The sequence below is a fragment of the Impatiens glandulifera genome, chromosome 2 (genome assembly GCF_907164915.1).
Source record: "Impatiens glandulifera chromosome 2, dImpGla2.1, whole genome shotgun sequence".
Classification (NCBI taxonomy): Eukaryota; Viridiplantae; Streptophyta; class Magnoliopsida; order Ericales; family Balsaminaceae; genus Impatiens; species Impatiens glandulifera.
In genome coordinates, this window is record NC_061863.1 from 19,776,462 (window position 1) to 19,803,281 (window position 26,820).

The 26,820-nt window shown below is 33.5% G+C and overlaps 1 protein-coding gene across 1 annotated transcript; it reads right to left on the reverse strand.

The window, feature by feature from the left end:
* Positions 1–434: 434 nt before the first annotated feature.
* Positions 435–1,920, reverse strand: LOC124924468 (coiled-coil domain-containing protein 1-like). The gene is made up of 6 exons (XM_047464502.1): positions 1,915–1,920; positions 1,519–1,843; positions 1,355–1,470; positions 868–1,077; positions 499–747; positions 435–452 (listed from the first exon to the last, which is right to left on the reverse strand). The coding sequence occupies exons 1-6, from the start codon at positions 1,918–1,920 to the stop codon at positions 435–437; spliced, it is 924 nt and encodes a 307-aa protein (XP_047320458.1).
* Between the last annotated feature and the right edge of the window lie 24,900 nt (positions 1,921–26,820).

Genomic DNA, 26,820 nt, shown 5'->3' on the forward strand with positions numbered 1-26,820 from the left:
TGAACCAAATGTTAATTTGGTCATTGAGTTTTTCCATAATACCAAGTTTCGAAAAGCCTCAACAAGAAAATTATCAACCTCATTCTAAAGGTGAAAAATCCAACAAAAGTTACACAACTTAGACCAATCAACTTATGCAATTTTACATATAAAATCATCATAAAGGTCATGACTAACCGATAACAATCACATATGAATCCACTCATCTCAAAGCAACAATGCAGATTTATTAAAGGAAGACAAATTCAAAACAATGTGTTCATTGCACAAGAATTCATGCATATGTTCAGAAAGAGAAAGAAGGGGATTTTTTTTTTAATTTGCTCTTAAACTTGATATCATATTGAGACTTAATTTTCCAAACCATCGCATGCGCCAGATGCATTTCCCGCCTGCGACAGATGCACCGTCGCCTGCGCCAGATGCAATTCCTGCTATTTCTTTTTAACCTGCTGTTAATACAATACCCAAAAAACAGTTTCAACAACAAAAACTTACCTGATCATGTAGCCAATTCTGAGGCCTCAACATTCTGTTAAACAATTCTCGACCAGCATGGAAAAGAACCAGATTTATCTTGTCTTCATCCTCCAGCTTCAGCCATTGTTTCAACTCATCCAACAGTTCACTATCATAATCTAAAAGAGGATTGACAGTTACTGGATCAATGAGTTTAAAGGATTTTCCATTAGGATCTGTGTAGTTCCCCAATTGTGTGGACCTCTTCTTTCTCCGAAAACTCTGTCCCTGAAATCTTGTTGGAGTCAATACCAATACATCATCATCCTTCTTCTTTCCCAAGTCAGCCTCTTCATCATTCTTCTTTCCCAAGTCAGCCTCTTCATCATTCTTCTTTCCCAAGTCAGCCTCTTCATCATTCTTCTTTCCCATGTCAGCCTCTTCATCATTCATCTTTTCCATGTCAGCCTCTTCATTCATCTTCCTTTTCTTGCCCAACTGCTGCAACCTATTTTTGGCCAAAACCACCTTCCTCTTCTTCTTCGTGGCCAATTCTTTCTTTCCCAACTCAGCATTCTTATCAACAACTGCTGCAGGCTCTTCATCTTTGTTTTCATTCTGCTCGGCTTCATTGTTGATCTCCAAACCATCAACAGCCTCTTCATCTTTGTTTTCATTCTGCTCGGCTTCATTGTTGATCTCCAAACCATCAACAGCCTCTTCATCTTTGTTTTCATTCTGCTCGGCTTCATTGTTGATCTCCAAACCATCAACAGTCTCTTCATCTTTGTTTTCATTCTGCTCGGCTTCATTGTTGATCTCCAAACCATCAACAGCCTCTTCATCTTTGTTTTCATTCTGCTCGGCTTCATTGTTGATCTCCAAAACCATCAACAGCCTCTTCATCAGCAGCAGTTTCAACAACAACAGTTTCAGCAGCAGCATCTTTGTTTTGATCATCATCAACAACAACTTCTTTGTTCATCTCTAAACCATCAACAGCAGAAGCATCTTTGTTTTGATCATCATCAACAACAGCTTCTTTGTTGATCTCCAAACCATCAACAGCAGAAGAATCTTTGTCATCATCAACAACAGCAGCATTGTTTATCATCTCCAAACCATCAACAACAGCATCCTCCAACCCAACATCATCATTGTTTATCATCTCCAACCCATCGGCAGCATCATTCCGATCATTGTTTATCATCTCCAACCCATCAACAACATCTTCTTTCTCATTCAACCGATCAACAACATCATTCATATCAGCAGCATCTTCTTTTTCATTCAGCAGATCATCAACATCATCATTCTCATCAGCAACATCTTTGTTGATTTCCAAATCCTTCTCCACTAAATCATCAGCAGCAGAAACATCATTCTTTTGTTGTTTATTTCACCCAATAATTGGATTATGTGATTGAACATAACCCGTTGATCCTCTTTCATTACCTTCATTTCAGTTTCAGCTCCTTCACATCCCTTGTCAACTCCTTCACATCCTTTGTAAGCTCATCAAACTTGTCATCATTCTGGGCTTTAGTCACCGGATTGTCAAACTTGTCATCAAACTTGTCTTGCCTAGTAGAAGAACTGTCTTCTTTCTTTTGAGGACTCGTTGTTGAAGGGACATGGCTTGATTCACGAGTAGTAGACCGAGAGCTGTCTTCGCTAGATTCATCACTAAATGACTTCTCGGTCCTCTTAATTGCTGTCCTTTTAATTGGTTTTCTCCTCTTGGGCGTTTGTTTGGGAGTACCATCTTCATTCTTTCTCTTCCTACCATCCACCTCAAATAAATCATCATAAATGTAATCTCCCATTTCTTCAAGTCATCCCCACAGTAGTTCCTCTTCTCCTCCTCAGACTCATGAATCTTGTTAAAGACATTGCATTTGAAAAGGGCATTGGATACCTCTTGGCTAGTGTTGGTGTTGCTTCTGGAGGCTGTAAAAAGTAATATCCTTGGGCATGTATGTTTTTCCTCGATCATATCCGCAAATTGGGAACAAATGTCTTCATAACCAAATATGTCCAAACTTGGAAGGCTATGGCGAACCCACTAATAGTATAAGCAACATCACAGTTCCCCTTGCAAGTTTCCTTCTTCTCCACATATAGCTGCCGAAGATGTTTCATGTCCTTGTCAATACCCTTCAAAGTTGAATTGAATGACATCTTCCCCATGGAAATTGAAGGAACATTTCCATATCCTCCACCATGCTGAAGATCTTCAAACATACCCTCTTCCTATTATCAGATCCAAGAGACACTGGTAAATAAGGTTGATGAGCTCAAGCTTCCATGCATCCTCCTTCTCAGAGCAGTTGAGGAAAACACTTTGAACTTCTGTCACTTTAACAACTGTTTTGCCACCAAAGTATTTATGGACTAGGGGTGGACATTCTTCAGCGTGCCAGTTTTCAATCACAGGAAATCTTCCAAAATTTAGGCCTGTTACCAAGGCATATTCCTTCATGCCCCAGTAAAGCTGCTGACCATTGACTAAGAAAGTTATTCCCTTCGAATTGGAGCTGCTTTTCCTGATCAACATCTGGTGGATTATTGTTCCTGAGAAAATGACAGTCGGGGCTTTCAATAGATACTGAAATTGACTCTTCATAGCCCTTTCCATAAGACCAAAGTGATTAAACTTGTCCTTGGTCTTTAACAAGTAGGTGCAAGTAGATTTCCATGAAACACGTCCAGGAAAGTTCTCAATTACCGTTTTTTTTTTGCATTTGGTTGGTGCCATCTGCAAAAAAATCAATAAGTCAGAATAATGAAAGTAAATACCACTAATTTAAACGAAATATGACATATGTCGGCAGACGACGATGCATCTGTCGCAGACGACGATGCATCTGTCGCAGACGACGATGCATCTGTCGCAGACGACGATGCATCTGTCGCAGGCAGAATATACTATTCGCCTGCGACAGATGCATCGTCGTCTGCGACAGATGCATCGCGTCTGCGACAGATGCATCGTCGTCTGCGACAGATGCACTGTCGCCTGCGAAAATGCAATCGTCGCCATCGACAATAAACCCCAAAACCCTGCAACAGCCTTCGACAGAAGCATTTAAACCCAAACTAAACCTAAACAATAAACCTAAACAATAAACACTACTAAACCTAAACCCATACCTAAACCTAAACAATACCCTAAACCATTCCTCCATTATAGCATGCATGGATATAAACGGAGAACTAGGATAGAAACAGATAGAAACGGGGAAGATAAACTCACCTTCGACGTTCTGGAGTTGAGATTCTCGTCGGGGGCTTCTTGTTTGTCGTCGGGGCTCGTCGGGGTTTGAGGGAGGTTTCGAGGGAGAGGACGTCGTCGATGTTTCGGGGGATTTTCGTCGTCGTCGTCGTCTTCGGGTTGATCAGTCGTCTTCGGGAAGGTTGGAAACGAGGAGAGAGGGGAGTGAAAGGAGAAGTGGGGAAAGGAAAACGACGGGGGAGAATGAAAATCAAATTTTTTTTTTAATAAAGGGTAAAACTGGTCAAAAATGATAAAATTATAAATCACATGCTAAAAGTGGTAATAACCCTCTTATGAGGGTTATTCCATCAAATTTCCCTTTTCGGTTATATCAGACTTTTTTTTTTACTTTTATTAAAGTTATATCAGAATTTACTAGCCATGGCAACGGGACCGGGACCATGAGGTCGTTACTAAAAATTTTTTGTAAATAAAAGTTGGGTTGGGTACTAAATTTTAGTAAGTAAAAGTTGGATCGGCAAACAACCTTATTCAATCTGATTTGGATAGAATAAAGTATGATTTAAAATTTTGAATACCTAAAAGTTAGGTCGGGTCGGGTACTCGGCCACCCTGATTCGATTATAGGAGAACTAAATATTTTGGGTAAGTAAAAGTTTGGTCAGATCGGGTACTCCGCCACCCAGATTCGATTTAAACGGATATGAGGATAAATCATGGAATTAAAATTTTTGGGTAAATAAAGGTTGGGTCGGGTACCCACATTTTTTGGTAAGTAAAAGTTGGGTCGGGTAGGTACTCGAACACCCTGATTCAATATGATCGGATGGAATAAATCTTGAACTAAAATTTTTGGATAAGTAAAAGTTGGGTCGGATCGGGTACTCGGCCACCCTGATTCGATCCGATCATATAGAATGATAAATCATGAACTAGGTAAGTAAAAGTTTGGTTGGGTCAGGTACTCGATCACCCTAATTCGATTTGATAGGGTAAAATCATGAATTAAAATTTTTGGGTATGTAAAAGTTGGGTTTGGGTACTCTGCCACCCTGATTCTATAGATTAGTGGAGGAATTAATTTTTTTGGGTAAGTAAAATTTTGGTCGAATCGGTACTCCGCCACCCTAATTCGATCCGATCAAATAGGAGGATAAATCATGAACTAAAATTTTTGGATAAGTAAAAGTTGGGTTTGTTCGGGTCAAGTACTCGACCACCCTGATTCAATCCGATCGGAAAGGATAAATTATGAATTAAAATTTTTGGGTAAGTAAAAGTTGGGTCGGGTACTCGGCCACCCTGATTCGATCTGATCAGATAGAGAATAAATCATGACAAAAAATTTTGGATAAGTAAAAGTTAAGTTGGGTCGGGTCGGGTCGGATGGGGGTGTTGACCACCCTAATTCGATAAGATCGATGATAGGATGATAAATCATGAATTAAAAATTTTGGGTAAGTAAAAGGTGGGTTCGCTATCATCTTGATTTATCTGATCTGATCTGATCGTAATGGAATAAATTAAGAACTAAAATTTTTGGGATTGGATCGGTCCATTTAGATTGGGAACCTTAGGGAATCGAAAATTTTATTTATATTATATAAAATAAATATTATTTCTAATATTATTATCGTACTTTTTTATAAATGTATTTTTTTTTTCAATCAAAGTAAGATAAATTATTGACCCTAGGTAATAGTATGAAACTATAACCTCGTTTAAATAAAAAAGTTAATTTCTAAAATAAACAGGTACTTATAAAAAATGTTAATTGATAAAACAAACAGATTATTTTAAAAATTCGGTTCAAATTTATAATACAAAACACATCCTTATAAAATTAGGTTCCTTATAATAAAGCAGGTCTTACTCTCGGGGGTTGGGTACCCGTCGGTTCGAACCAATAATTGCTAGTCACTTAGATACCGATTTCTGGCCAAGTTCGAGTCAGTTAAGATTGATTCCAGTTCGGATAGTTTTTGATTTGGTCGCAGAGACCCGGAATTGTGCAATGTCTAACATTTAGATTACCTTCTTACTTAAGTAAACATTTAGACTAACCAAATTTTAATTTTATAAATTCATCCCAAAGGATTAACAAAATTTTTGAAACCCATTAAAATATGTTTTTCTTTTTTTCCCCCTTATTTTGATGATTGATAAAATAAGGAAAAGAGGTTGGAACTTATAAGCTAAAGCAACTAAATATATGATTGTGGAGATCAATTATTCATATGTTCAAAGAGGTTGAATCTATTGAACAATTTTTTTTATAGTTGTTTTTTTTATCTGTCAAATGTTAAATGACAAAAGTTTTGTTAAGTGTGCCATGATTTCAAACTTTCACAACAATTGATTTACAATCAAAGAATTAATGATTGATAAAATAAGGAAAAACAACTTCTACTCTAATATTTCCAATTGTATTTTTGTGTTACAAGAAAGAAAGAGTAAAATAAGAGTAAATATCAAAAACAAATTTAGCAGTAATAGACTCACGCAGTTAAACGTGGAAGAATGAAGAATGTTAAATAATACCAAATAGACATGTTTACTCATTTATATAAATTAAAGGAAAAACGTTTAGACGTATGTACTTGTATAACTAGCTCACTTAACACGTATGTACTAATAAAAGGTCATTTAAAACGTACCTACTATTAAAAATTAGCTCATTTAGCCTCTTTTAATCACCATGGTTAACTTTTATTTTTAAATTTATATATTTATTAATTAAATATTAATATTTTTCTCTCTCTTTCCTTTCATTTATTATTTCATTTATTACTTCTATATGAGTTTTGATGATTATTTTATTTTATTATCTAAGGAGTATTCATCGTTAATTATTTTAACTTTATATTTCTTCTTCTTTTTATATTTTTTTATATTCCCTTAATTATTAATTATTTTAAAATTGTTTGATCCCAATAATGAATATAATAATGAAATCTTTCAGTAATAAAAATCCTTCAACACAAAAATAAATTAATAACGAATTAAGAATTGAATAATAATAAAAACTATCATCAAACACTAAAAGAGTATAATCAAATATTAGACAAACCACTTCATTACTACTAATATAGTCCTGAATAAAAATTAATAAAAATTATTAATTTCATTTTATTTATATTAAACTAAATAAGAAAAAACCCTTTTTCATTTTATTATATTATATTAAATAAGAAAAAACCCTTCAAAAAAATATTACATGTAAACATAAATCATAAATAATTGTTTAATTTTTTTAAAAGAAATGAGAATTTAAGAAATATGAGAATAAAATAATAAAAAAAGAAGATGAAATATAAAAGAGAAATTAATATTAAAATAATAAAAATTTAAGAATAAAATAAATATCTAGTTTAATTAATGAAAAAGAAGGAGAGAAAATATATTAATATTTAATTAATAACTATATAATTTAAAAATAAAAATTAACGGTTATTAAAATAGGCTAAATGAACCAATTTTTGATAGTATATATGCTTAAATGACATTTTACAAGTACATCGTCTAAGTGAGCTAGTTTCCTTAATTAAAATACAATAGTTTTGTATTATCATTAAAAATTAATTTAGTATAATTCGTTAAATGTTAATGTTAATATATATAAGTATGTATGATTCAAACATTTTTATACTTTGATAGTGTACTTTTTTTTTTTGGAAGGTAAAGAAATCATAATCAAACATGCAAAGAAAATATTTAGACGCTTGTTATTTAAATATGTGATCTAGTTCAACACGATTATTTTAAAAACAATCTCAATTTATCAATAAACCCTATTGTCTAATATGAAAAATATCAACACTGTAAGATAGCATACAATACATTGTGTAACCAGTTAGATTTTATGATAAAACTTTTACACTACTTTTTGTCGATGTTATGACTGTGAATGAAAACGATTTGGATATGATATTATTGCAAATAGATTTGTTAAATTGAGCCCTTTTGAAAACTGTTATGCATTTAGAGTTAAACTGGATCTAAGTTTGGTTGAGAAATTGAGAAATAATTTATGGTTGCAATTTTGTTACATTTGTTATAAACAAGTGTAATAAAACTAATTTTAATTTATAAATTTAATTTTTAATTTATAAGAATAATAATTTTATAATAATAAAATTTTATAATATCTTTATGAAAAAAATTTAAAAATGTTAGTAAATTGTCATCTTTTAATAATAATGTTTTATATTTTTTTAATGTATAAATTTAAAAATAATTGTAAAGTTGTCCCTTTTAATTTATAATGATAATTTAACAAATTTTGATGTTATTAAGAAAGTACAACTCTTTTAGTTTTGTATTAAATTAATAATTTAACTAATTATATATATAATGCTTAATTTGAAAGTGTTCGGATTGCCGGATCAAAATCTGTGATTAATTTAAATATTGTGAGAGTAAATGAATATTTTGGTTGGATTCTGGGTTGACCCGTCCATAAACTTACACGGTTAAAAATAAAATAAAAAATGTTATAGGTATGTTTCAAATTCGCAACCTAACAAAACAAGTACAACTCTTTAACCAAATAGGCTAATAACACTATTATAGTTTAAATTACACTAAATTTGATGAACACCGAACGTTATAACAAATATATTTTATCTGTGTGCAGCGCACGAGAATCTTCTTAATTACAAATAATATTGTTAACAGACTTCGTTCTCCACGTCGCCATAATTTTGACGCTAAAAAATCTCTAAACACACTCATTCATTAGTCTCGTTATAATAAATGTTAGATTACAAAATATTCATATTGTCGTCTCTATCGTTGTCAACAAAATGATCCTCAACGTCGTCACCATTAACATCGTTATTGTCACTTCAGCAATGAGATGTTGTGCTCGTGAAATTGTGTAAACACATGGGTGCTACAACGATACGTGGTTGAGCCCTTATCGAAAATCCACTACAATTCTCTAAAATACGGTCGTTTTCTTTTCCATACTCCAAATGTACGTTAAAATGCAGTCCTCAAAGAAGAGTGTATCTTGTTGAATGTTTCAGCCGGTGAACTTGATAGTGGACCTATTCGAAATTCCTTAATGTGATATTCATTGTTAGGATCGGGGACGCCCCTTGGAGGACCGGGGTGTTTCCGGTTTCAGGAAGGGTGGCCGCTTACAACACACACAACACTCTGGTGATAGTCCGGTTAGAGACTAAAACCGTTCTTAGCACTGCACAAACTGTCACAGGACTCTTGAACCGGGTTCAAGGGCGGAAGTGTCCTGTTTCAGGTTGAAGCAACGTATGCGACTTTAGATGATGTTTTAGAAGGAGTTGGTTTTATGGATATGAGTGACCGGTTTACGGAGTACGATTAGTTTGAGGTTAGGTAATGAAAGCAACGAAAGAACACGAGACAAGGATTTTTATGGATGTTCGGAGCAAACTCTCCTACGTCACCCCTTCTTCTCAGGTATGAGAAGGATCTCCACTAACTTTTATAGTTATACAACACCTCCGGTCGAGCCCAACTTTGCTACTCGCCGGTTACACCAACTCACTCTTTGATGTAATACAATAACTCCACAAACACAATCCACTAAAAGTATCGTTTTAGGAACACCGGTTTTTTGATCGTAAAAGTTATCTCTCTAGAATCTTTATAACTTATCGCTTCTCTTGTATTGAATGATTTTCTTGCTTGATTGATTCGCATTAAATGAAAGACGCTTCTCTTCCTTTTATAGCTGAGAAGAGCAACGGTCACTTTCTTCTCTCTCCTCTGGATTGGTTGATCATTATCACGCCGTGCAGAGAGGTTTGCTTGCACGCTTCACCTTCCCTCAACACTTGGCATTCATGCAGGCAGCTCTGATCTGAAGATGACATAATCGGTTTTCAGATTTGGACACGTGTTGGACATCCACCTCAGGTGTCAACTTCAGATCAATAAAGCATCATGCTTTCCTCGCATGCTTCCGATCGGATCTGATCTTCTTTTATTTCTTCAAGACACGTTTCTTTTGTCATGGTACGTCACTCTTGAAGTTTGAATCTTCCGGTTTTGTGTCTTGTGCAGTATGATCCAACTGATATGTAAGCTTTGTCTTTGCTTACCGGTCGCTTGAGAAAGTGAAAACCGGTCCTCTGATCTTTAACTTGATCACTTGAGACTGGTTTCTTGAAGTATAGCAGCAACCGGTTTTGATTGCCCCAACCGGTTCATACGGTTTTGATCTGTATCTGCACATGAAAGTTAACAACTGTTTAGTTCGTCTGGCCGGTTTCCAAAAATTAACTTACTTATTTTTCTATCATTCAGTTTCTCTATATGGAGCTAAATAATACGTTATATTTTTATACCCGACATCAACAAGATAATATTTCCCGTAAATAAATAAAAGGAAAATGTAAGTTTTGTTTGAATTAGGAGAAACTAGCATGACATCCCACTAGGTATGACAACGAGTACCCTATCTAATAATATCTCTATTGGTATCCCTATCTCCGATTCGTCGGGTACCCGATCTTCGACGGTACCCCATTACCCGATTAAATATTCATAAGATTTTAGATGTTGAAAAATAAAAAAATATAACTCTAAAATTAAATGATATAAAAAATATAACTCTAAAACTAATGATATAAAAAAATAAGAAACATTACTTACTCATACTTAAGTTGTTACAGTGGTTGAAAAATATATAATAGCAACATTGTTGTTATTAGAATAAACGAAAAAACTAGAGACAATAAATGTTGAAAAAATTAGAGAGAATAATATTGAAAATTAGAAAGAAAGATGTTGAAGATGATGAATGAGGAGTTACTATCCCCGACCTGATTTAATATATTTGACCCCGACCATCGGTTATCCACGGTATCGGGTATATGAGTACCCATTGTCATCTATATACCTCAAAACCATGCCCTGCTTCAAAAGAAAAATGTAAGTTAAACATGAACAAATCAAATATTCTTACAATGTTTAAATTTGTACCAGGTGAAGGATGTGGAAACCGGTAATGTGGATTACTTATTAAAATTTTCCGTATCATTAGCAGATCTTCCCAACCAATTGAGACATATGTGAAACACATATCAAAGTCGCATGCCACAATTATATTTTGAGTTGGACAACCTTTTCGCCCAATATATTTTATGGTTTCCTCCTTATGTCCAAATAATTTGATATGTACTATCTATTGCACATATACAATTTTGTATAATAAAGTATTTATCACAAATGCTTATAAAAGAAATTATAATTTTCAATACTAATAACATTTTTGTTTACCTTAAATTATTTGTATTCTCTTAATTTTGGATGAATAGTTATTTGATCCATGGAAAAAATTTAATTGTTAGCCATTAAAACTATGGATTTCAATACATGATGAAAATGTCTATCACTACAACAAAAACATATTTTTAAACGACCCTTATATGCCAACGCATATTAAGTGTTAGATTAAAATAGCTAATTAACTTAAAACAATTATCCAACGATTATAAAATTATATTGTTTTTAATATTTAGTTTAAATAATCAAAAAGGGAGAAATTGTTAAGTAAAAATAGTTAATTAACTATTAGTGTTAATTAGCCATTAAATAAGAACTTAATTGTGTTAACTTAATTGTGTTAATTTAATCATGTACAGATTAAAGAAAATTAGAAAGAAAAAGATGCCCAACATTTGATTAAAGTCGGTCTTTGATCAAAGTCCAGTATGCAAAAAGGCGTCCGGTATTATACAAATCAGTATTTTGCAAATCGGCTTTTTATAAGACACGTAACCGGTAGTTTGTATGATTGGATTTTTTTTACAGACATGTATCCAATATTCTATAAAAGATCGGTATTTTATGAAGCGCGCCCGACCTGTCTGCTCTCCGGTATTATATTGAAGCGTAGCCAGTTATTTATGCATCGGTTTTATATAAGGGGCGTGTATGACATTTTACAAGATCGGCATTTTGTGAAGACGCTTCCGATAGTTTATATATCGGTTTTACATTAAGGGACGCACGTCCGGTATTATATAATCAGTTTTTTATAATAGGCGCTTCCGGCAGTTTGTGCACGTATCCAGTTTTATATCAGTTCGGCATTTTACAAAACTATCTGGTAGTTTATGACTTCCTATTTTATATCTAACTGGGACGCGTCCGATATTATATAATCGGTTTTATATAATAAGTGTCAGCGTCTGACATTTTGCCATTTTTTCATTTCGGTGTTACATTAGGACGCTTCCGGTATTATTAGAAGACAACTTTATACGTCTCCAATTATTGTTTCCTTTTCGGTGCAAAGACTTATGAAGAACTTTTGGCAGTCTGTTTCAACAACAAAGGACTGCTAAACCGAGTATACATTGACAAAGCTCCTAAGTGTAACAAACCACATAAGGTGTACGCTCCTCGTTTACCACATCCCATAAAAGATATTTTGCACTATCTAAATTCAGCACATCCTCGTATATTGCAATCACATTAATGAATATCTTGGCTTATTATCATCCAAGTATAGACAAGATCAAAGAGGATCCTCACTCACTGATTTTTTTTTGGAGTTTAATCATTTCCTTACACATTTCTATTAGATTTTTCAACTTCTATGTATACAATTTATTGTAATTAAATCAGAACTTGAATCAAACTAGCAAAAATCATGGAGAAAAACACAAATTTTAATATAGTCAGGAAGATATACCAAAAATAGGACTAGAAAGTCATCAATTTAGGTAATAATGGAAGGAGAATGGAGACATAATGGCCTGGTAATACATAAAATAGAGGACAAGTCTTCTCTTTTAGATTATTGGTAGAAAATGACCGCAAAAGTTTTTTTACAAAAAATACCATGGGTTATTAAAAATCAGATGGTGGTAGCAAAGATCTAGAATGATGATGATCTAATCAAAGATATTGATCTCTCAATGACGTCGATTTGGATCCAACTTCACGGCCTTACTCAAGGCTTATCTACGGAAGATGCTAGTCGAAGAATCGCGACTAACCTAGGAGAAATATTAAAGATTGATGTACAAATGATCAATCGGAAATGGATATCTATTTTTGTTAGGAACTGAGTCAACATTAATGTAACGAAACCAATCAAGACAGGTATGACTATCACAAGAGATGACAAATCAAATATTTGAGGTAACTTACAAATACGAGAAATTGGGTGATGTTTGTTTTGATTGCGGTACACATAGACATGATGATGTCAAGGAATGTTCTAACCTAATAGATTAAGAGGGGAACAAAATTCAGCTTTTGGCCTAAAGCTTACTTATCCAACACAACTTCTACTACATGCCAATGTAAGCTCTAAAAGTCTAACATATTGCTTCTGTTAACAGGATCTGTTTAACATGATCTGATCAACCTACGCCGATTCACTATAAAAAGTTCACTTTAACATATGAGATGATGAGATCAAACACTAATGTGGTGAAAACATTTTATGTGATTATCAGAAAGAGGATACTAATCTAATTAAGTCCTATGAATCATTTAAACTTGATGTGACCGCTATTAGGAAAGAGTTAGATTTATATCATACCTAATCAGGTAAGACTATAATAGACAACCTTCCCATAGTGATGGAAAATATCAAGGAAGATGTAGTCAAATTATTATAGGTAATACAAAGGGGAAAGGCTAACCAAATTGCGTTGCCCCATTAAACCCACACAACTAAAGATACCCGTGAGTGCACTATATCAAGAGAGTGAGAGAGAGATTCACCAACCAAATATACATCCACTCCCATTCCTATAAGCAATATCACCATACATACGAAAGCGAAAGCGTCATAATGAAGATGACAATTGACATGCAAAATCCAAAAAGATGCCATAAGAGAAAGTCCAAGATTCTTTAAATCTATCCAGTAAGATATCAAAAATTTGTTTGGTACAATATGTGAATAATAATGCATTTTTCGAACCACTATCGACATGTAAGTGAAGCTATAAAAGTGGAGGAAGAAAATATAGAAAACTACATGAACGACGTTAAAATGAAGATCCAAGAGTGGTCCACACCCATAAAGCCAGACGCTTGGTGAAAAAAGTTTTAAGGAAGGAGTTGGAAAAAAAGAAGAGGAAGGAGTCGGAAAAAAAAAGAAGAGGAATGAGTCGATAAAATAGAGGAATTATTAAAAAAAGAGGAAGGATCGAAAAAGATAAAGAGAAAAGAGTCGAAAAAAATGAAAAAGAGAAGGGAGTCGAAAAAAATGAGGAAAAGAAAAAATGAGACAGTCGAGGAAGGGGAAAAAAGAAGAAAACTCTGATGAACGAAACACAAAGGTGATTGAGGGTAATCCTTAAAATGACTCAAATCGTTCAATGCGTGTTAATGTGCTGGAATTGTCAAGGGTAGGTCCTGCCTTGACAATTTATAATTTTAAGTACATGTGGGGACTAGGGGAAAAGTTTTGTGCTTTATAGAAATAAAATGAATGAAATAAAGTTCAAAAAATTACAAGAGATGCACAAATATCAAATACCCGAGTCATCTCATTAGTGGAACTAGCCGGAGGTGTCATAGTCTTTTGGGTCGAATGATGTAAATATTTCCTTTAATAGCTTCACACAATTTTTGTCGATAGGGTGGTCCATGGCTATGGTCCGATGATATTGAAGACTATATTTTATATATGGTTGTCCAGAAGAAAGGGATAGAAATCAACTTTAGAATATAATTGCAAATACAGTTTCCACAAACAAATATTCCATGGATTGTTTATGGAGATTTCAATGATACGATGTACACCATAGACCGTACATCAAACAGACATATTAATCAAGCTCGAAGGAGAAAATTAAAAACTTCATTAGTTCATGCAACGTAATGAAAATTCCCCCATGGAGGAAGCCACTACATGGTTCAATAGAAGAGAAGGATACCAAGGGATACATAAAATTCTTAATAGAGCTTTTTGTAATTCTGAGTGGAGAGAAACATATTTACATGCAACTATTTTTGCTAGCTGTAGGTTCCGATCACTCTCCTATTGAGATCACAATCAATGGTATGAATCATAAAAAATGTAAACATTTAAATTTGAATCTTATTGGCTTGATTATGATTCATGTACTAATTCTATAAAACATAATTAGGACACATATGACAAAGTTTCTTGTCTCTCTTTGTAGAAATTAAATTGCAAGAACATGTATCAATTATGAAAGAATGGAATAGAACCCATACAAGAAATACAAACAAAAGATCAAGGAGTTTTAGAGAGACCTCATTCATTTATAAAATGTTGCTCCACCACATCACGATATGGAGAACGTAATTAACATGGAAAAACAAATTGAACTTTTGTGGAAAAATGAGGAAATGTATTGGAGAAGGATCGAGCAAAAACAATATTCCTTCAATCTGGAGACAAACACACGATACTTTCACATGGAGTAACATTGGAAGGAGATTAAACAAATAGAATTCAGAGGTTGGTTAATGATTTTGGTACATGAAAATAAGTAGGAGTGAAATTGACAGTTTAAATTAGGACAATATTATCAAGATTTATTTAAATATGGTAGAACTGAGAAACATGACATCTATAATCGACAACTTTGAACCAAAATGTTAATTTGGTCATTGAGTTTTTCCATAATACCAAGTTTCGAAAAGCCTCAACAAGAAAATTATCAACCTCATTCTAAAGGTGAAAAATCCAACAAAAGTTACACAACTTAGACCAATCAACTTATGCAATTTTACATATAAAATCATCATAAAGGTCATGGACTAACCGATAACAATCACATATGAATCCACTCATCTCAAAGCAACAATGCAGATTTATTAAAGGAAGACAAATTCAAACAATGTGTTCATTGCACAAGAATTCATGCATATGTTCAGAAAGAGAAAGAAGGGGATTTTTTTTTTAATTTGCTCTTAAACTTGATATCATATTGAGACTTAATTTTCCAAACCATCGCATGCGCCAGATGCATTTCCCGCCTGCGACAGATGCACCGTCGCCTGCGCCAGATGCAATTCCTGCTATTTCTTTTTAACCTGCTGTTAATACAATACCCAAAAACAGTTCAACAACAAAAACTTACCTGATCATGTAGCCAATTCTGAGGCCTCAACATTCTGTTAAACAATTCTCGACCAGCATGGAAAAGAACCAGATTTATCTTGCTTCATCCTCCAGCTTCAGCCATTGTTTCAACTCATCCAACAGTTCACTATCATAATCTAAAAGAGGATTGACAGTTACTGGATCAATGAGTTTAAAGGATTTTCCATTAGGATCTGTGTAGTTCCCCAATTGTGTGGACCTCTTCTTTCTCCCGAAAACTCTGTCCCTGAAATCTTGTTGGAGTCAATACCAATACATCATCATCCTTCTTCTTTCCCAAGTCAGCCTCTTCATCATTCTTCTTTCCCAAGTCAGCCTCTTCATCATTCTTCTTTCCCAAGTCAGCCTCTTCATCATTCTTCTTTCCCATGTCAGCCTCTTCATCATTCATCTTTTCCATGTCAGCCTCTTCATTCATCTTCCTTTTCTTGCCCAACTGCTGCAACCTATTTTTGGCCAAAACCACCTTCCTCTTCTTCTTCGTGGCCAATTCTTTCTTTCCCAACTCAGCATTCTTATCAACAACTGCTGCAGGCTCTTCATCTTTGTTTTTCAATTCTGCTCGGCTTCATTGTTGATCTCCAAACCATCAACAGCCTCTTCATCTTTGTTTTCATTCTGCTCGGCTTCATTGTTGATCTCCAAACCATCAACAGCCTCTTCATCTTTGTTTTCATTCTGCTCGGCTTCATTGTTGATCTCCAAACCATCAACAGTCTCTTCATCTTTGTTTTCATTCTGCTCGGCTTCATTGTTGATCTCCAAACCATCAACAGCCTTCTTCATCTTTGTTTTCATTCTGCTCGGCTTCATTGTTGATCTCCAAACCATCAACAGCCTCTTCATCAGCAGCAGTTTCAACAACAACAGTTTCAGCAGCAGCATCTTTGTTTTGATCATCATCAACAACAACTTCTTTGTTCATCTCTAAACCATCAACAGCAGAAGCATCTTTGTTTTGATCATCATCAACAACAGCTTCTTTGTTGATCTCCAAACCATCAACAGCAGAAGAATCTTTGTCATCATCAACAACAGCAGCATTGTTTATCATCTCCAAACCATCAACAACAGCATCCTCCAACCCAACATCATCATTGTTTATCATCTCCAACCCATCGGCAGCATCATTCCGATCATTGTTTATCATCTCCAACCCATCAACAACATCTTCTTTCTCATTCAACCGATCAACAACATCATTCATATCAGCAGCATCTTCTTTTTCATTCAGCAGATCATCAACATCATCATTCTCATCAGCAACATCTTTGTTGATTTCCAAATCCTTCTCCACTAAATCATCAGCAGCAGAAACATCATTCTTTTGTTGTTTTATTTCACCCAATAATTGGATTATGTGATTGAACAATAACCCGTTGATCCTCTTTCATTACCTTCATTTCAGTTTTCAGCTCCTTCACATCCCTTGTCAACTCCTTCACATCCTTTGTAAGCTCATCAAACTTGTCATCATTCTGGGCTTTAGTCACCGGATTGTCAAACTTGTCATCAAACTTGTCTTGCCTAGTAGAAGAACTGTCTTCTTTCTTTGAGGACTCGTTGTTGAAGGGACATGGCTTGATTCACGAGTAGTAGACCGAGAGCTGTCTTCGCTAGATTCATCACTAAATGACTTCTCGGTCCTCTTAATTGCTGTCCTTTTAATTGGTTTTCTCCTCTTGGGCGTTTGTTTGGGAGTACCATCTTCATTCTTTCTCTTCCTACCATCCACCTCAAATAAATCATCATAAATGTAATCTCCCCATTTCTTCAAAGTCATCCCCACAGTAGTTCCTCTTCTCCTCCTCAGACTCATGAATCTTGTTAAAGACATTGCATTTGAAAAGGGCATTGGATACCTCTTGGCTAGTGTTGGTGTTGCTTCTGGAGGCTGTAAAAAGTAATATCCTTGGGCATGTATGTTTTTCCTCGATCATATCCGCAAATTTGGGAACAAATGTCTTCATAACCAAATATGTCCAAACTTGGAAGGCTATGGCGAACCCACTAATAGTATAAGCAACATCACAGTTCCCCTTGCAAGTTTCCTTCTTCTCCACATATAGCTGCCGAAGATGTTTCATGTCCTTGTCAATACCCTTCAAAGTTGAATTGAATGACATCTTTCCCCATGGAAATTGAAGGAACATTTCTATATCCTCCACCATGCTGAAGATCTTCAAACATACCCTCTTCCTATTATCAGATCCAAAGAGACACTGGTAAATAAGGTTGATGAGCTCAAGCTTCCATGCATCCTCCTTCTCAGAGCAGTTGAGGAAAACACTTTGAACTTCTGTCACTTTAACAACTGTTTTGCCACCAAAGTATTTATGGACTAGGGGTGGACATTCTTCAGCGTGCCAGTTTTCAATCACAGGAAATCTTCCAAAATTTAGGCCTGTTACCAAGGCATATTCCTTCATGCCCCAGTAAAGCTGCTGACCATTGACTAAGAAAGTTATTCCCTTCGAATTGGAGCTGCTTTTTCCTGATCAACATCTGGTGGATTATTGTTCCTGAGAAAATGACAGTCGGGGCTTTCAATAGATACTGAAATTGACTCTTCATAGCCCTTTCCATAAGACCAAAGTGATTAAACTTGTCCTTGGTCTTTAACAAGCAGGTGCAAGTAGATTTCCATGAAACACGTCCAGGAAAGTTCTCAATTACCGTTTTGTTTTTGCATTTGGTTGGTGCCATCTGCAAAAAATCAATAAGTCAGAATAATGAAAGTAAATACCACTAATTTAAACGAAATATGACATATGTCGCAGACGACGATGCATCTGTCGCAGACGACGATGCATCTGTCGCAGACGACGATGCATCTGTCGCAGACGACGATGCATCTGTCGCAGGCAGAATATACTATTCGCCTGCGACAGATGCATCGTCGTCTGCGACAGATGCATCGTCGTCTGCGACAGATGCATCGTCGTCTGCGACAGATGCACTGTCGCCTGCGAAAATGCATCGTCGCCATCGACAATAAACCCAAAACCCTGCAACAGCCTTCGACAGAAGCATTTTAAACCCAAAACTAAACCTAAACAATAAACCTAAACAATAAACACTACCTAAACCTAAACCCATACCTAAACCTAAACAATACCCTAAACCATTCCTCCATTATAGCATGCATGGATATAAAACGGAGAACTAGGATAGAAACAGATAGAAACGGGGAAGATAAACTCACCTTCGACGTTCTGGAGTTGAGATTCTCGTCGGGGGCTCTTGTTTGTCGTCGGGGCTCGTCGGGGTTTGAGGGAGGGTTCGAGGGAGAGGACGTCGTCGATGTTTCGGGGGATTTTCGTCGTCGTCGTCGTCTTCGGGGTTGATCAGTCGTCTTCGGGAAGTTGGAAACGAGAGAGAGGGAGTGAAAGGAGAAGTGGGGAAAGGAAAACGACGGGGGAGAATGAAAATCAAATTTTTTTTTTTTAATAAAGGGTAAAACTGGTCAAAAATGATAAAATTATAAATCACATGCTAAAAGTGGTAATAACCCTCTTATGAGGGTTATTCCATCAAATTTCCCTTTTCGGTTATATCAGACTTTTTTTTTTACTTTTATTAAAGTTATATCAGAATTTACTAGCCATGGCAACGGGACCGGGACCATGAGGTCGTTACTAAAAATTTTTTGTAAATAAAAGTTGGGTTGGGTACTAAAATTTTAGTAAGTAAAAGTTGGATCGGCAAACAACCTTATTCAATCTGATTGGATAGAATAAAGTATGATTTAAAATTTTTGAATACCTAAAAGTTAGGTCGGGTCGGGTACTCGGCCACCCTGATTCGATTATAGGAGAACTAAATATTTTGGGTAAGTAAAAGTTTGGTCAGATCGGGTACTCCGCCACCCAGATTCGATTTAAACGGATAGGAGGATAAATCATGAATTAAAATTTTTGGGTAAATAAAGGTTGGGTCGGGTACCCACATTTTTTGGTAAGTAAAAGTTGGGTCGGGTAGGTACTCGAACACCCTGATTCAATATGATCGGATTGAATAAATCTTGAACTAAAATTTTTGGATAAGTAAAAGTTGGGTCGGATCGGGTACTCGGCCACCCTGATTCGATCCGATCATATAGAATGATAAATCATGAACTAGGTAAGTAAAAGTTTGGTTGGGTCAGGTACTCGATCACCCTAATTCGATTTGATAGGGTAAATCATGAATTAAAATTTTTGGGTATGTAAAAGTTGGGTTGGGTACTCTGCCACCCTGATTCTATAAGATTAGTGGAGAATTAATTTTTTTGGGTAAGTAAAATTTTGGTCGAATCGGTACTCCGCCACCCTAATTCGATCCGATCAAATAGGAGGATAAATCATGAACTAAAATTTTTGGATAAGTAAAAGTTGGGTTTGTTCGGGTCAAGTACTCGACCACCCTGATTCAATCCGATCGGAAAGGATAAATTATGAATTAAAATTTTTGGGTAAGTAAAAGTTGGGTCGGGTACTCGGCCACCCTGATTCGATCTGATCAGATAGAATAAATCATGACAAAAAATTTTGGATAAGTAAAAGTTAAGTTGGGTCGGGTCGGGTCGGATGGGGTGTTGACCACCCTAATTCGATAAGATCTATGATAGGATGATAAATCATGAATTAAAAATTTTGGGTAAGTAAAAGGTGGGTTCGCTATCATCTTGATTTATCTGATCTGATCTGATCGTAATGGATAAATTAAGAACTAAAATTTTTGGGATTGGATCGGTCCATTTAGATTGGGAACCTTAGGGAATCGAAAATTTTATTTATATTATATAAAAATAAAATATTATTTCTAATATTATTATCGTACTTTTTTATAAATGTATTTTTTTTTTCAATCAAAGTAAGATAAATTATTGACCCTAGGTAATAGTATGAAACTATAACCTCGTTTAAATAAAAAAAGTTAATTTATAAAATAAACAGGTACTTATAAAAAATGTTAATTTATAAAACAAACAGATTATTTTAAAAATTCGGTTCAAATTTATAATACAAACACATCCTTATAAAAATTAGGTTCCTTATAATAAAGCAGGTCTATCTCGGGGTTGGGTACCCGTCGGTTCGAAACCAATAATTGCTAGTCACTTAGATACCCGATTTTCTGGGCAAGTTCGAGTCAGTTAAGATTGATTCCAGTTCGGATAGTTTTGATTTGGTCGCAGAGACCCGGAATTGTGCAATGTCTAACATTTAGATTACCTTCTTACTTAAGTAAACATTTAGACTAACCAAATTTTAATTTTATAAATTCATCCCAAAGGATTAACAAAATTTTTGAAACCCATTAAAATATGTTTTTCTTTTTTTTCCCCTTATTTTGATGATTGATAAAATAAGGAAAAGAGGTTGGAACTTATAAGCTAAAGCAACTAAATATATGATTGTGGAGATCAATTTATTCATATGTTCAAAGAGGTTGAATCTATTGAACAATTTTTTTTATAGTTGTTTTTTTTATCTGTCAAATGTTAAATGACAAAAGTTTGTTAAGTGTGCCATGATTTCAAACTTTCACAACAATTGATTTACAATCAAAGAATTAATGATTGATAAAATAAGGAAAAACAACTTCTACTCTAATATTTCCAATTGTATTTTTGTGTTACAAGAAAGAAAGAGTAAAATAAGAAGTAAATATCAAAAACAAATTTAGCAGTAATAGACTCACGCAGTTAAACGTGGAAGAATGAAGAATGTTAAATAATACCAAATAGACATGTTTACTCATTTATATTAAATTAAAGGAAAAAAGTTTAGACGTATGTACTTGTATAACTAGCTCACTTAAACGTATGTACTAATAAAAGGTCATTTAAACGTACCTACTATTAAAATTAGCTCATTTAGCCTCTTTTAATCACCATGGTTAACTTTTATTTTTAAATTTATATATTTATTAATTAAATATTAATATATTTTCTCTCTCTTTCCTTTTCATTTATTATTTCATTTATTACTTCTATATGAGTATTTATGATTGATTATTTTTATTTTTATTTTATATATATATGAGTATTCATCGTTAATTATTTTAACTTTATATTTCTTCTTCTTTTTTATATTTTTTTTATATTCACATTAATTATTAATTATTTTAAAATTGTTTGATCCCAATAATTGAATATAATAATGAAAATTCTTTCAGTAATAAAAATCCTTCAACACAAAAATAAATTAATTAAGAATTAAGAATTGAATAATAATAAAAACTATTCATCAAACACTAAAAGAGTAATAATCAAATATTAGACAAACCAATTCATTTACTACTAATATAAGTCCTGAATAAAAATTAAATAAAAATTATTAATTTCATTTTTATTTATATTAAACTAAATAAGAAAAAACCCTTTTTCATTTTTATTATATTATATTAAATAAGAAAAAACCCTTCAAAAAAATATTACATTAAAACATAAAATTCATAAATAAATTGTTAATTTTTTTAAAAGAAATGAGAATTTAAGAAATATGAGAAATAAAAATTAATAAAAAAAGAAGATGAAATATAAAAGAGAAATTAATATTAAAATAATAAAAAATTTAAGAATAAAATAAATTATCTAGTTTAATTAATGAAAAAGAAGGAGAGAAAATATATTAATATTTAATTAATAAATATATAAATTTAAAAATAAAAATTAACCGGTTATTAAAATAGGCTAAATGAACCAATTTTTGATAGTATATATGCTTAAATGACATTTTACAAGTACATACGTCTAAGTGAGCTAGTTTCCTTAATTAAATACAATAGTTTTGTATTATCATTAAAAATTAATTTAGTATAATTCGTTAAATGTTATGTTAATATATATAATGATGTATGATTCAAAACATTTTATACTTTGATAGTGTACTTTTTTTTTGGAAGGTAAAGAAATCATAATCAAACATGCAAAGAAAATATTTAGACGCTTGTTATTTAAATATGTTGATCTAGTTAAACACGATTATTTTAAAAAAAATCTCAATTTATTCAAATAACCCTATTTCTAATATGAAAAATATCAACACTGTAAGATAGCATACAATACATTGTGTAACCAGTTAGATTTTATGATAAAACTTTTACACTACTTTTTGTCGATGTTATGACTGTGAATGAAAACGATTTGGATATGATATTATTGCAAATAGATTTGTTAAATTGAGCCCTTTTGAAAACTGTTATGCATTTAGAGTTAAAACTGGATCTAAGTTTGGTTGAGAAATTGAGAAATAATTTATGGTTGCAATTTTGTTACATTTGTTATAAACAAGTGTAATAAAAACTAATTTTAATTTATAAATTTAATTTTTAATTTATAAGAATAATAATTTTTATAATAATAAAATTTTATAATATCTTTTATGAAAAAAATTTAAAAATGTTAGTAAATTGTCATCTTTAATAATAATGTTTTATATTTTTTTAATGTATAAATTTAAAAATAATGTTAAAGTTGTCCCTTTTAATTTATAATGATAATTTAACAAATTTTGATGTTATTTAAGAAAGTACAACTCTTTTAGTTTTGTATTAAATTAATAATTTAACTAATCTATATATATAATGCTTAATTTTGAAAGTGTTCGGATTGCCGGATCAAAATCTGTGATTAATTTAAATATTGTGAGAGTAAATGAATATTTTGGTTGGATTCTGGGTTGACCCGTCCATAAACTTACAACGGTTAAAAATAAAATAAAAAATGTTATAGGTATGTTTCAAATTCGCAACCTAACAAAACAAGTACAACTCTTTAACCAAATAGGCTAATAACACTTTATATTTTAAATTAACACTAAATTTGATGAACACCGAACGTTATAACAATATATTTTTATCTGTGTGCATCGCACGAGAATCTTCTTAATTACAAATAATATTGTTAACGACTTCGTTCTCCACGTCGCCATAATTTTGACGCTAAAAAATCTCTAAACACACTCATTTCATTAGTCTCGTTATAATAAATGCTATATTACAAAATATTCATATTGTCGTCTCTATCGTTGTCAACAAAATGATCCTCAACGTCGTCACCATTAACATCGTTATTGTCACTTCATCAATGAGATGTTGTCTCGTGAAATTGTGTAAACACATGGTTGCTACAACGATACGTGTTTGAGCCCTTATCGAAAATCCACTACAATTCTCTAAAATACGTCGTTTTCTTTTCCATACTCCAAATGTACGTTAAAATGCAGTCCTCAAAGAAGAGTGTATCTTGTTGAATGTTTCATCCGGTGAACTTGATAGTGGACCTATTCGAAATTCCTTAATGTGATATTCAGTGTTAGGATCGGGGACGCCCTTGGAGGACCGGGGTGTTTCCGGTTTCAGGAAGGGTGGCCGCTTACAACACACACAACACTCTAGTGATAGTCCGGTTAGAGACTAAAACCGTTCTCAGCACTGCACAAACTGTCACAGACTCTTGAACCGGGTTCAAGGGCGGAAGTGTCTGTTTCAGGTTGAAGCAACGTATGCGACTTTAGATGATGTTTTAGAAGGAGTTGGTTTTATGGATATGAGTGACCGGTTTACGGAGTACGATTAGTTTGAGGTTAGGTAATGAAAGCAACGAAAGAACACGAGACAAGGATTTTTATGGATGTTCGGAGCAAACTCTCCTACGTCACCCCTTCTTCTCAGGTTATGAGAATGATCTCCACTAACTTTTATAGTTATAACAACACCTCCGGTCGAGCCCAACTTTGCTACTCGCCGGTTACACCAACTCACTCTTTGATGTAATACAATAACTCAACACAACACACTAAAAAGCTTCCGGTTTATGACACACCGGTTTTTGGATCGTAAAAGTTTATCTCTCTAGAATCTTTATAACTTATCGCTTCTCTTGTATTGAATGATTTTCTTGCTTGATTGATTCGCATTAAATGAAGACGCTTCATCTTCCTTTTATAGCTGAGAAGAGCCAACGGTCACTTTCTTCTCTCTCCTCTGGATTGGTTGATCATTATCACGCCGGTGCAGAGAGGTTGCTTGCACGCTTCACCTTCCTCAACACTTGGCAGTCATGCAGGCAGCTCTGATCTGAAGATGACATAATCGGTTTTCAGATTTGGACACGTGTTGGACATCCACCTCAGGTTGTCAACTTCAGATCAATAAAGCATCATTGCTTTCCTCGCATGCTTCCGATCGGATCTGATCTTCTTTTATTCTTTCAAGACACGTTTCTTTTGTCATGGTACGTCACTCTTGAAGTTTGAATCTTCCGGTTTTGTGTCTTGTGCAGTATGATCCAACTGATATGTAAGCTTTTGTCTTTGCTTACCGGTCGCTTGAGAAAGTGAAAACCGGTTCCTCTGATCTTTAACTTGATCACTTGAGACTGGTTTCTTTGAAGTATAGCAGCAACCGGTTTTGATGCCCCAACCGGTTCATACGGTTTTGATCTGTATCTGCACATGAAAGTTAACAACTGTTTAGTTCGTCTGGCCGGTTCCAAAAATTAACTTACTTAATTTTTCTATCATTCAGTTTCTCTATATGGAGCTAAATAATACGTTATATTTTTATACCCGACATCAACAAGATAATATTTTCCCGTAAATAAATAAAAGGAAAATGTAAGTTTTGTTTGAATTAAGGAGAACTAGCATGACATCCCACTAGGTATGACAACGAGTACCCTATCTAATAAATATCTCTATTGGTATCCCTATCTCCGATTCGTCGGGTACCCGATCTTCGACGGTACCCCATTACCCGATTAAATATTCATAAGATTTTAGATGTTGAAAAATAAAAAAATATAACTCTAAAATTAATGATATAAAAAATATAACTCTAAAACTAATGATATAAAAAAATAGAAACATTACTTACTCATACTTAAGTTGTTACAGTGGTTGAAAAATATATAATAGCAACATTGTTGTTATTAGAATAAACGAAAAAACTAGAGACAATAAATGTTGAAAAATTAGAGAGAATAATATTGAAAAATTAGAAAGAAAGATGTTGAAGATGATGAATGAGGAGTTACTATCCCCGACCCTGATTTAATATATTTGACCCCGACCATCGGTTATCCACGGTATCGGGTATATGAGTACCCATTGTCATCTATATACCTCAAAACCATGCCCCTGCTTCAAAAGAAAAATGTAAGTTAAACATGAACAAATCAAATATTCTTACAATGTTTAAATTTGTACCAGGTGAAGGATGTGGAAACCGGTAATGTGGATTACTTATTAAAATTTCCGTATCATTAGCAGATCTTCCCAACCAATTGAGACATATGTGAAACACATATCAAAGTCGCATGCCACAATTATATTTTGAGTTGGACAACCTTTTCGCCCAATATATTTTATGGTTTCCTCCTTATGTCCAAATAATTTGATATGTACTATCTATTGCACATATACAATTTTGTATAATAAAGTATTTATCACAAATGCTTATAAAAGAAATTATAATTTTCAATACTAATAACATTTTTGTTTACCTTAAATTATTTGTATTCTCTTAATTTTGGATGAATAGTTATTTGATCCATGGAAAAAATTTAATTGTTAGCCATTAAAACTATGGATTTCAATACATGATGAAAATGTCTATCACTACAACAAAAACATATTTTTAACGACCCTTATATGCCAACGCATATTAAATGTTAGATTAAAATAGCTAATTAACTTAAAACAATTAGCCAACGATTATAAAATTATATTGTTTTTAATATTTAGTTTAAATAATCAAAAAGGGAGAAATTGTTAAGTAAAAATAGTTAATTAACTATTAGTGTTAATTAGCCATTAAATAAGAACTTAATTGTGTTAACTTAATTGTGTTAATTTAATCCTGTACAGATTAAAGAAAATTAGAAAGAAAAAGATGCCCAACATTTGATTAAATTCGGTCTTTGATCAAAGTCCGGTATTATGCAAAAAGGCGTCCGGTATTATACAAATCAGTATTTTGCAAATCGGCTTTTTATAAGACACGTAACCGGTAGTTTGTATGATTGGATTTTTTTTACAGA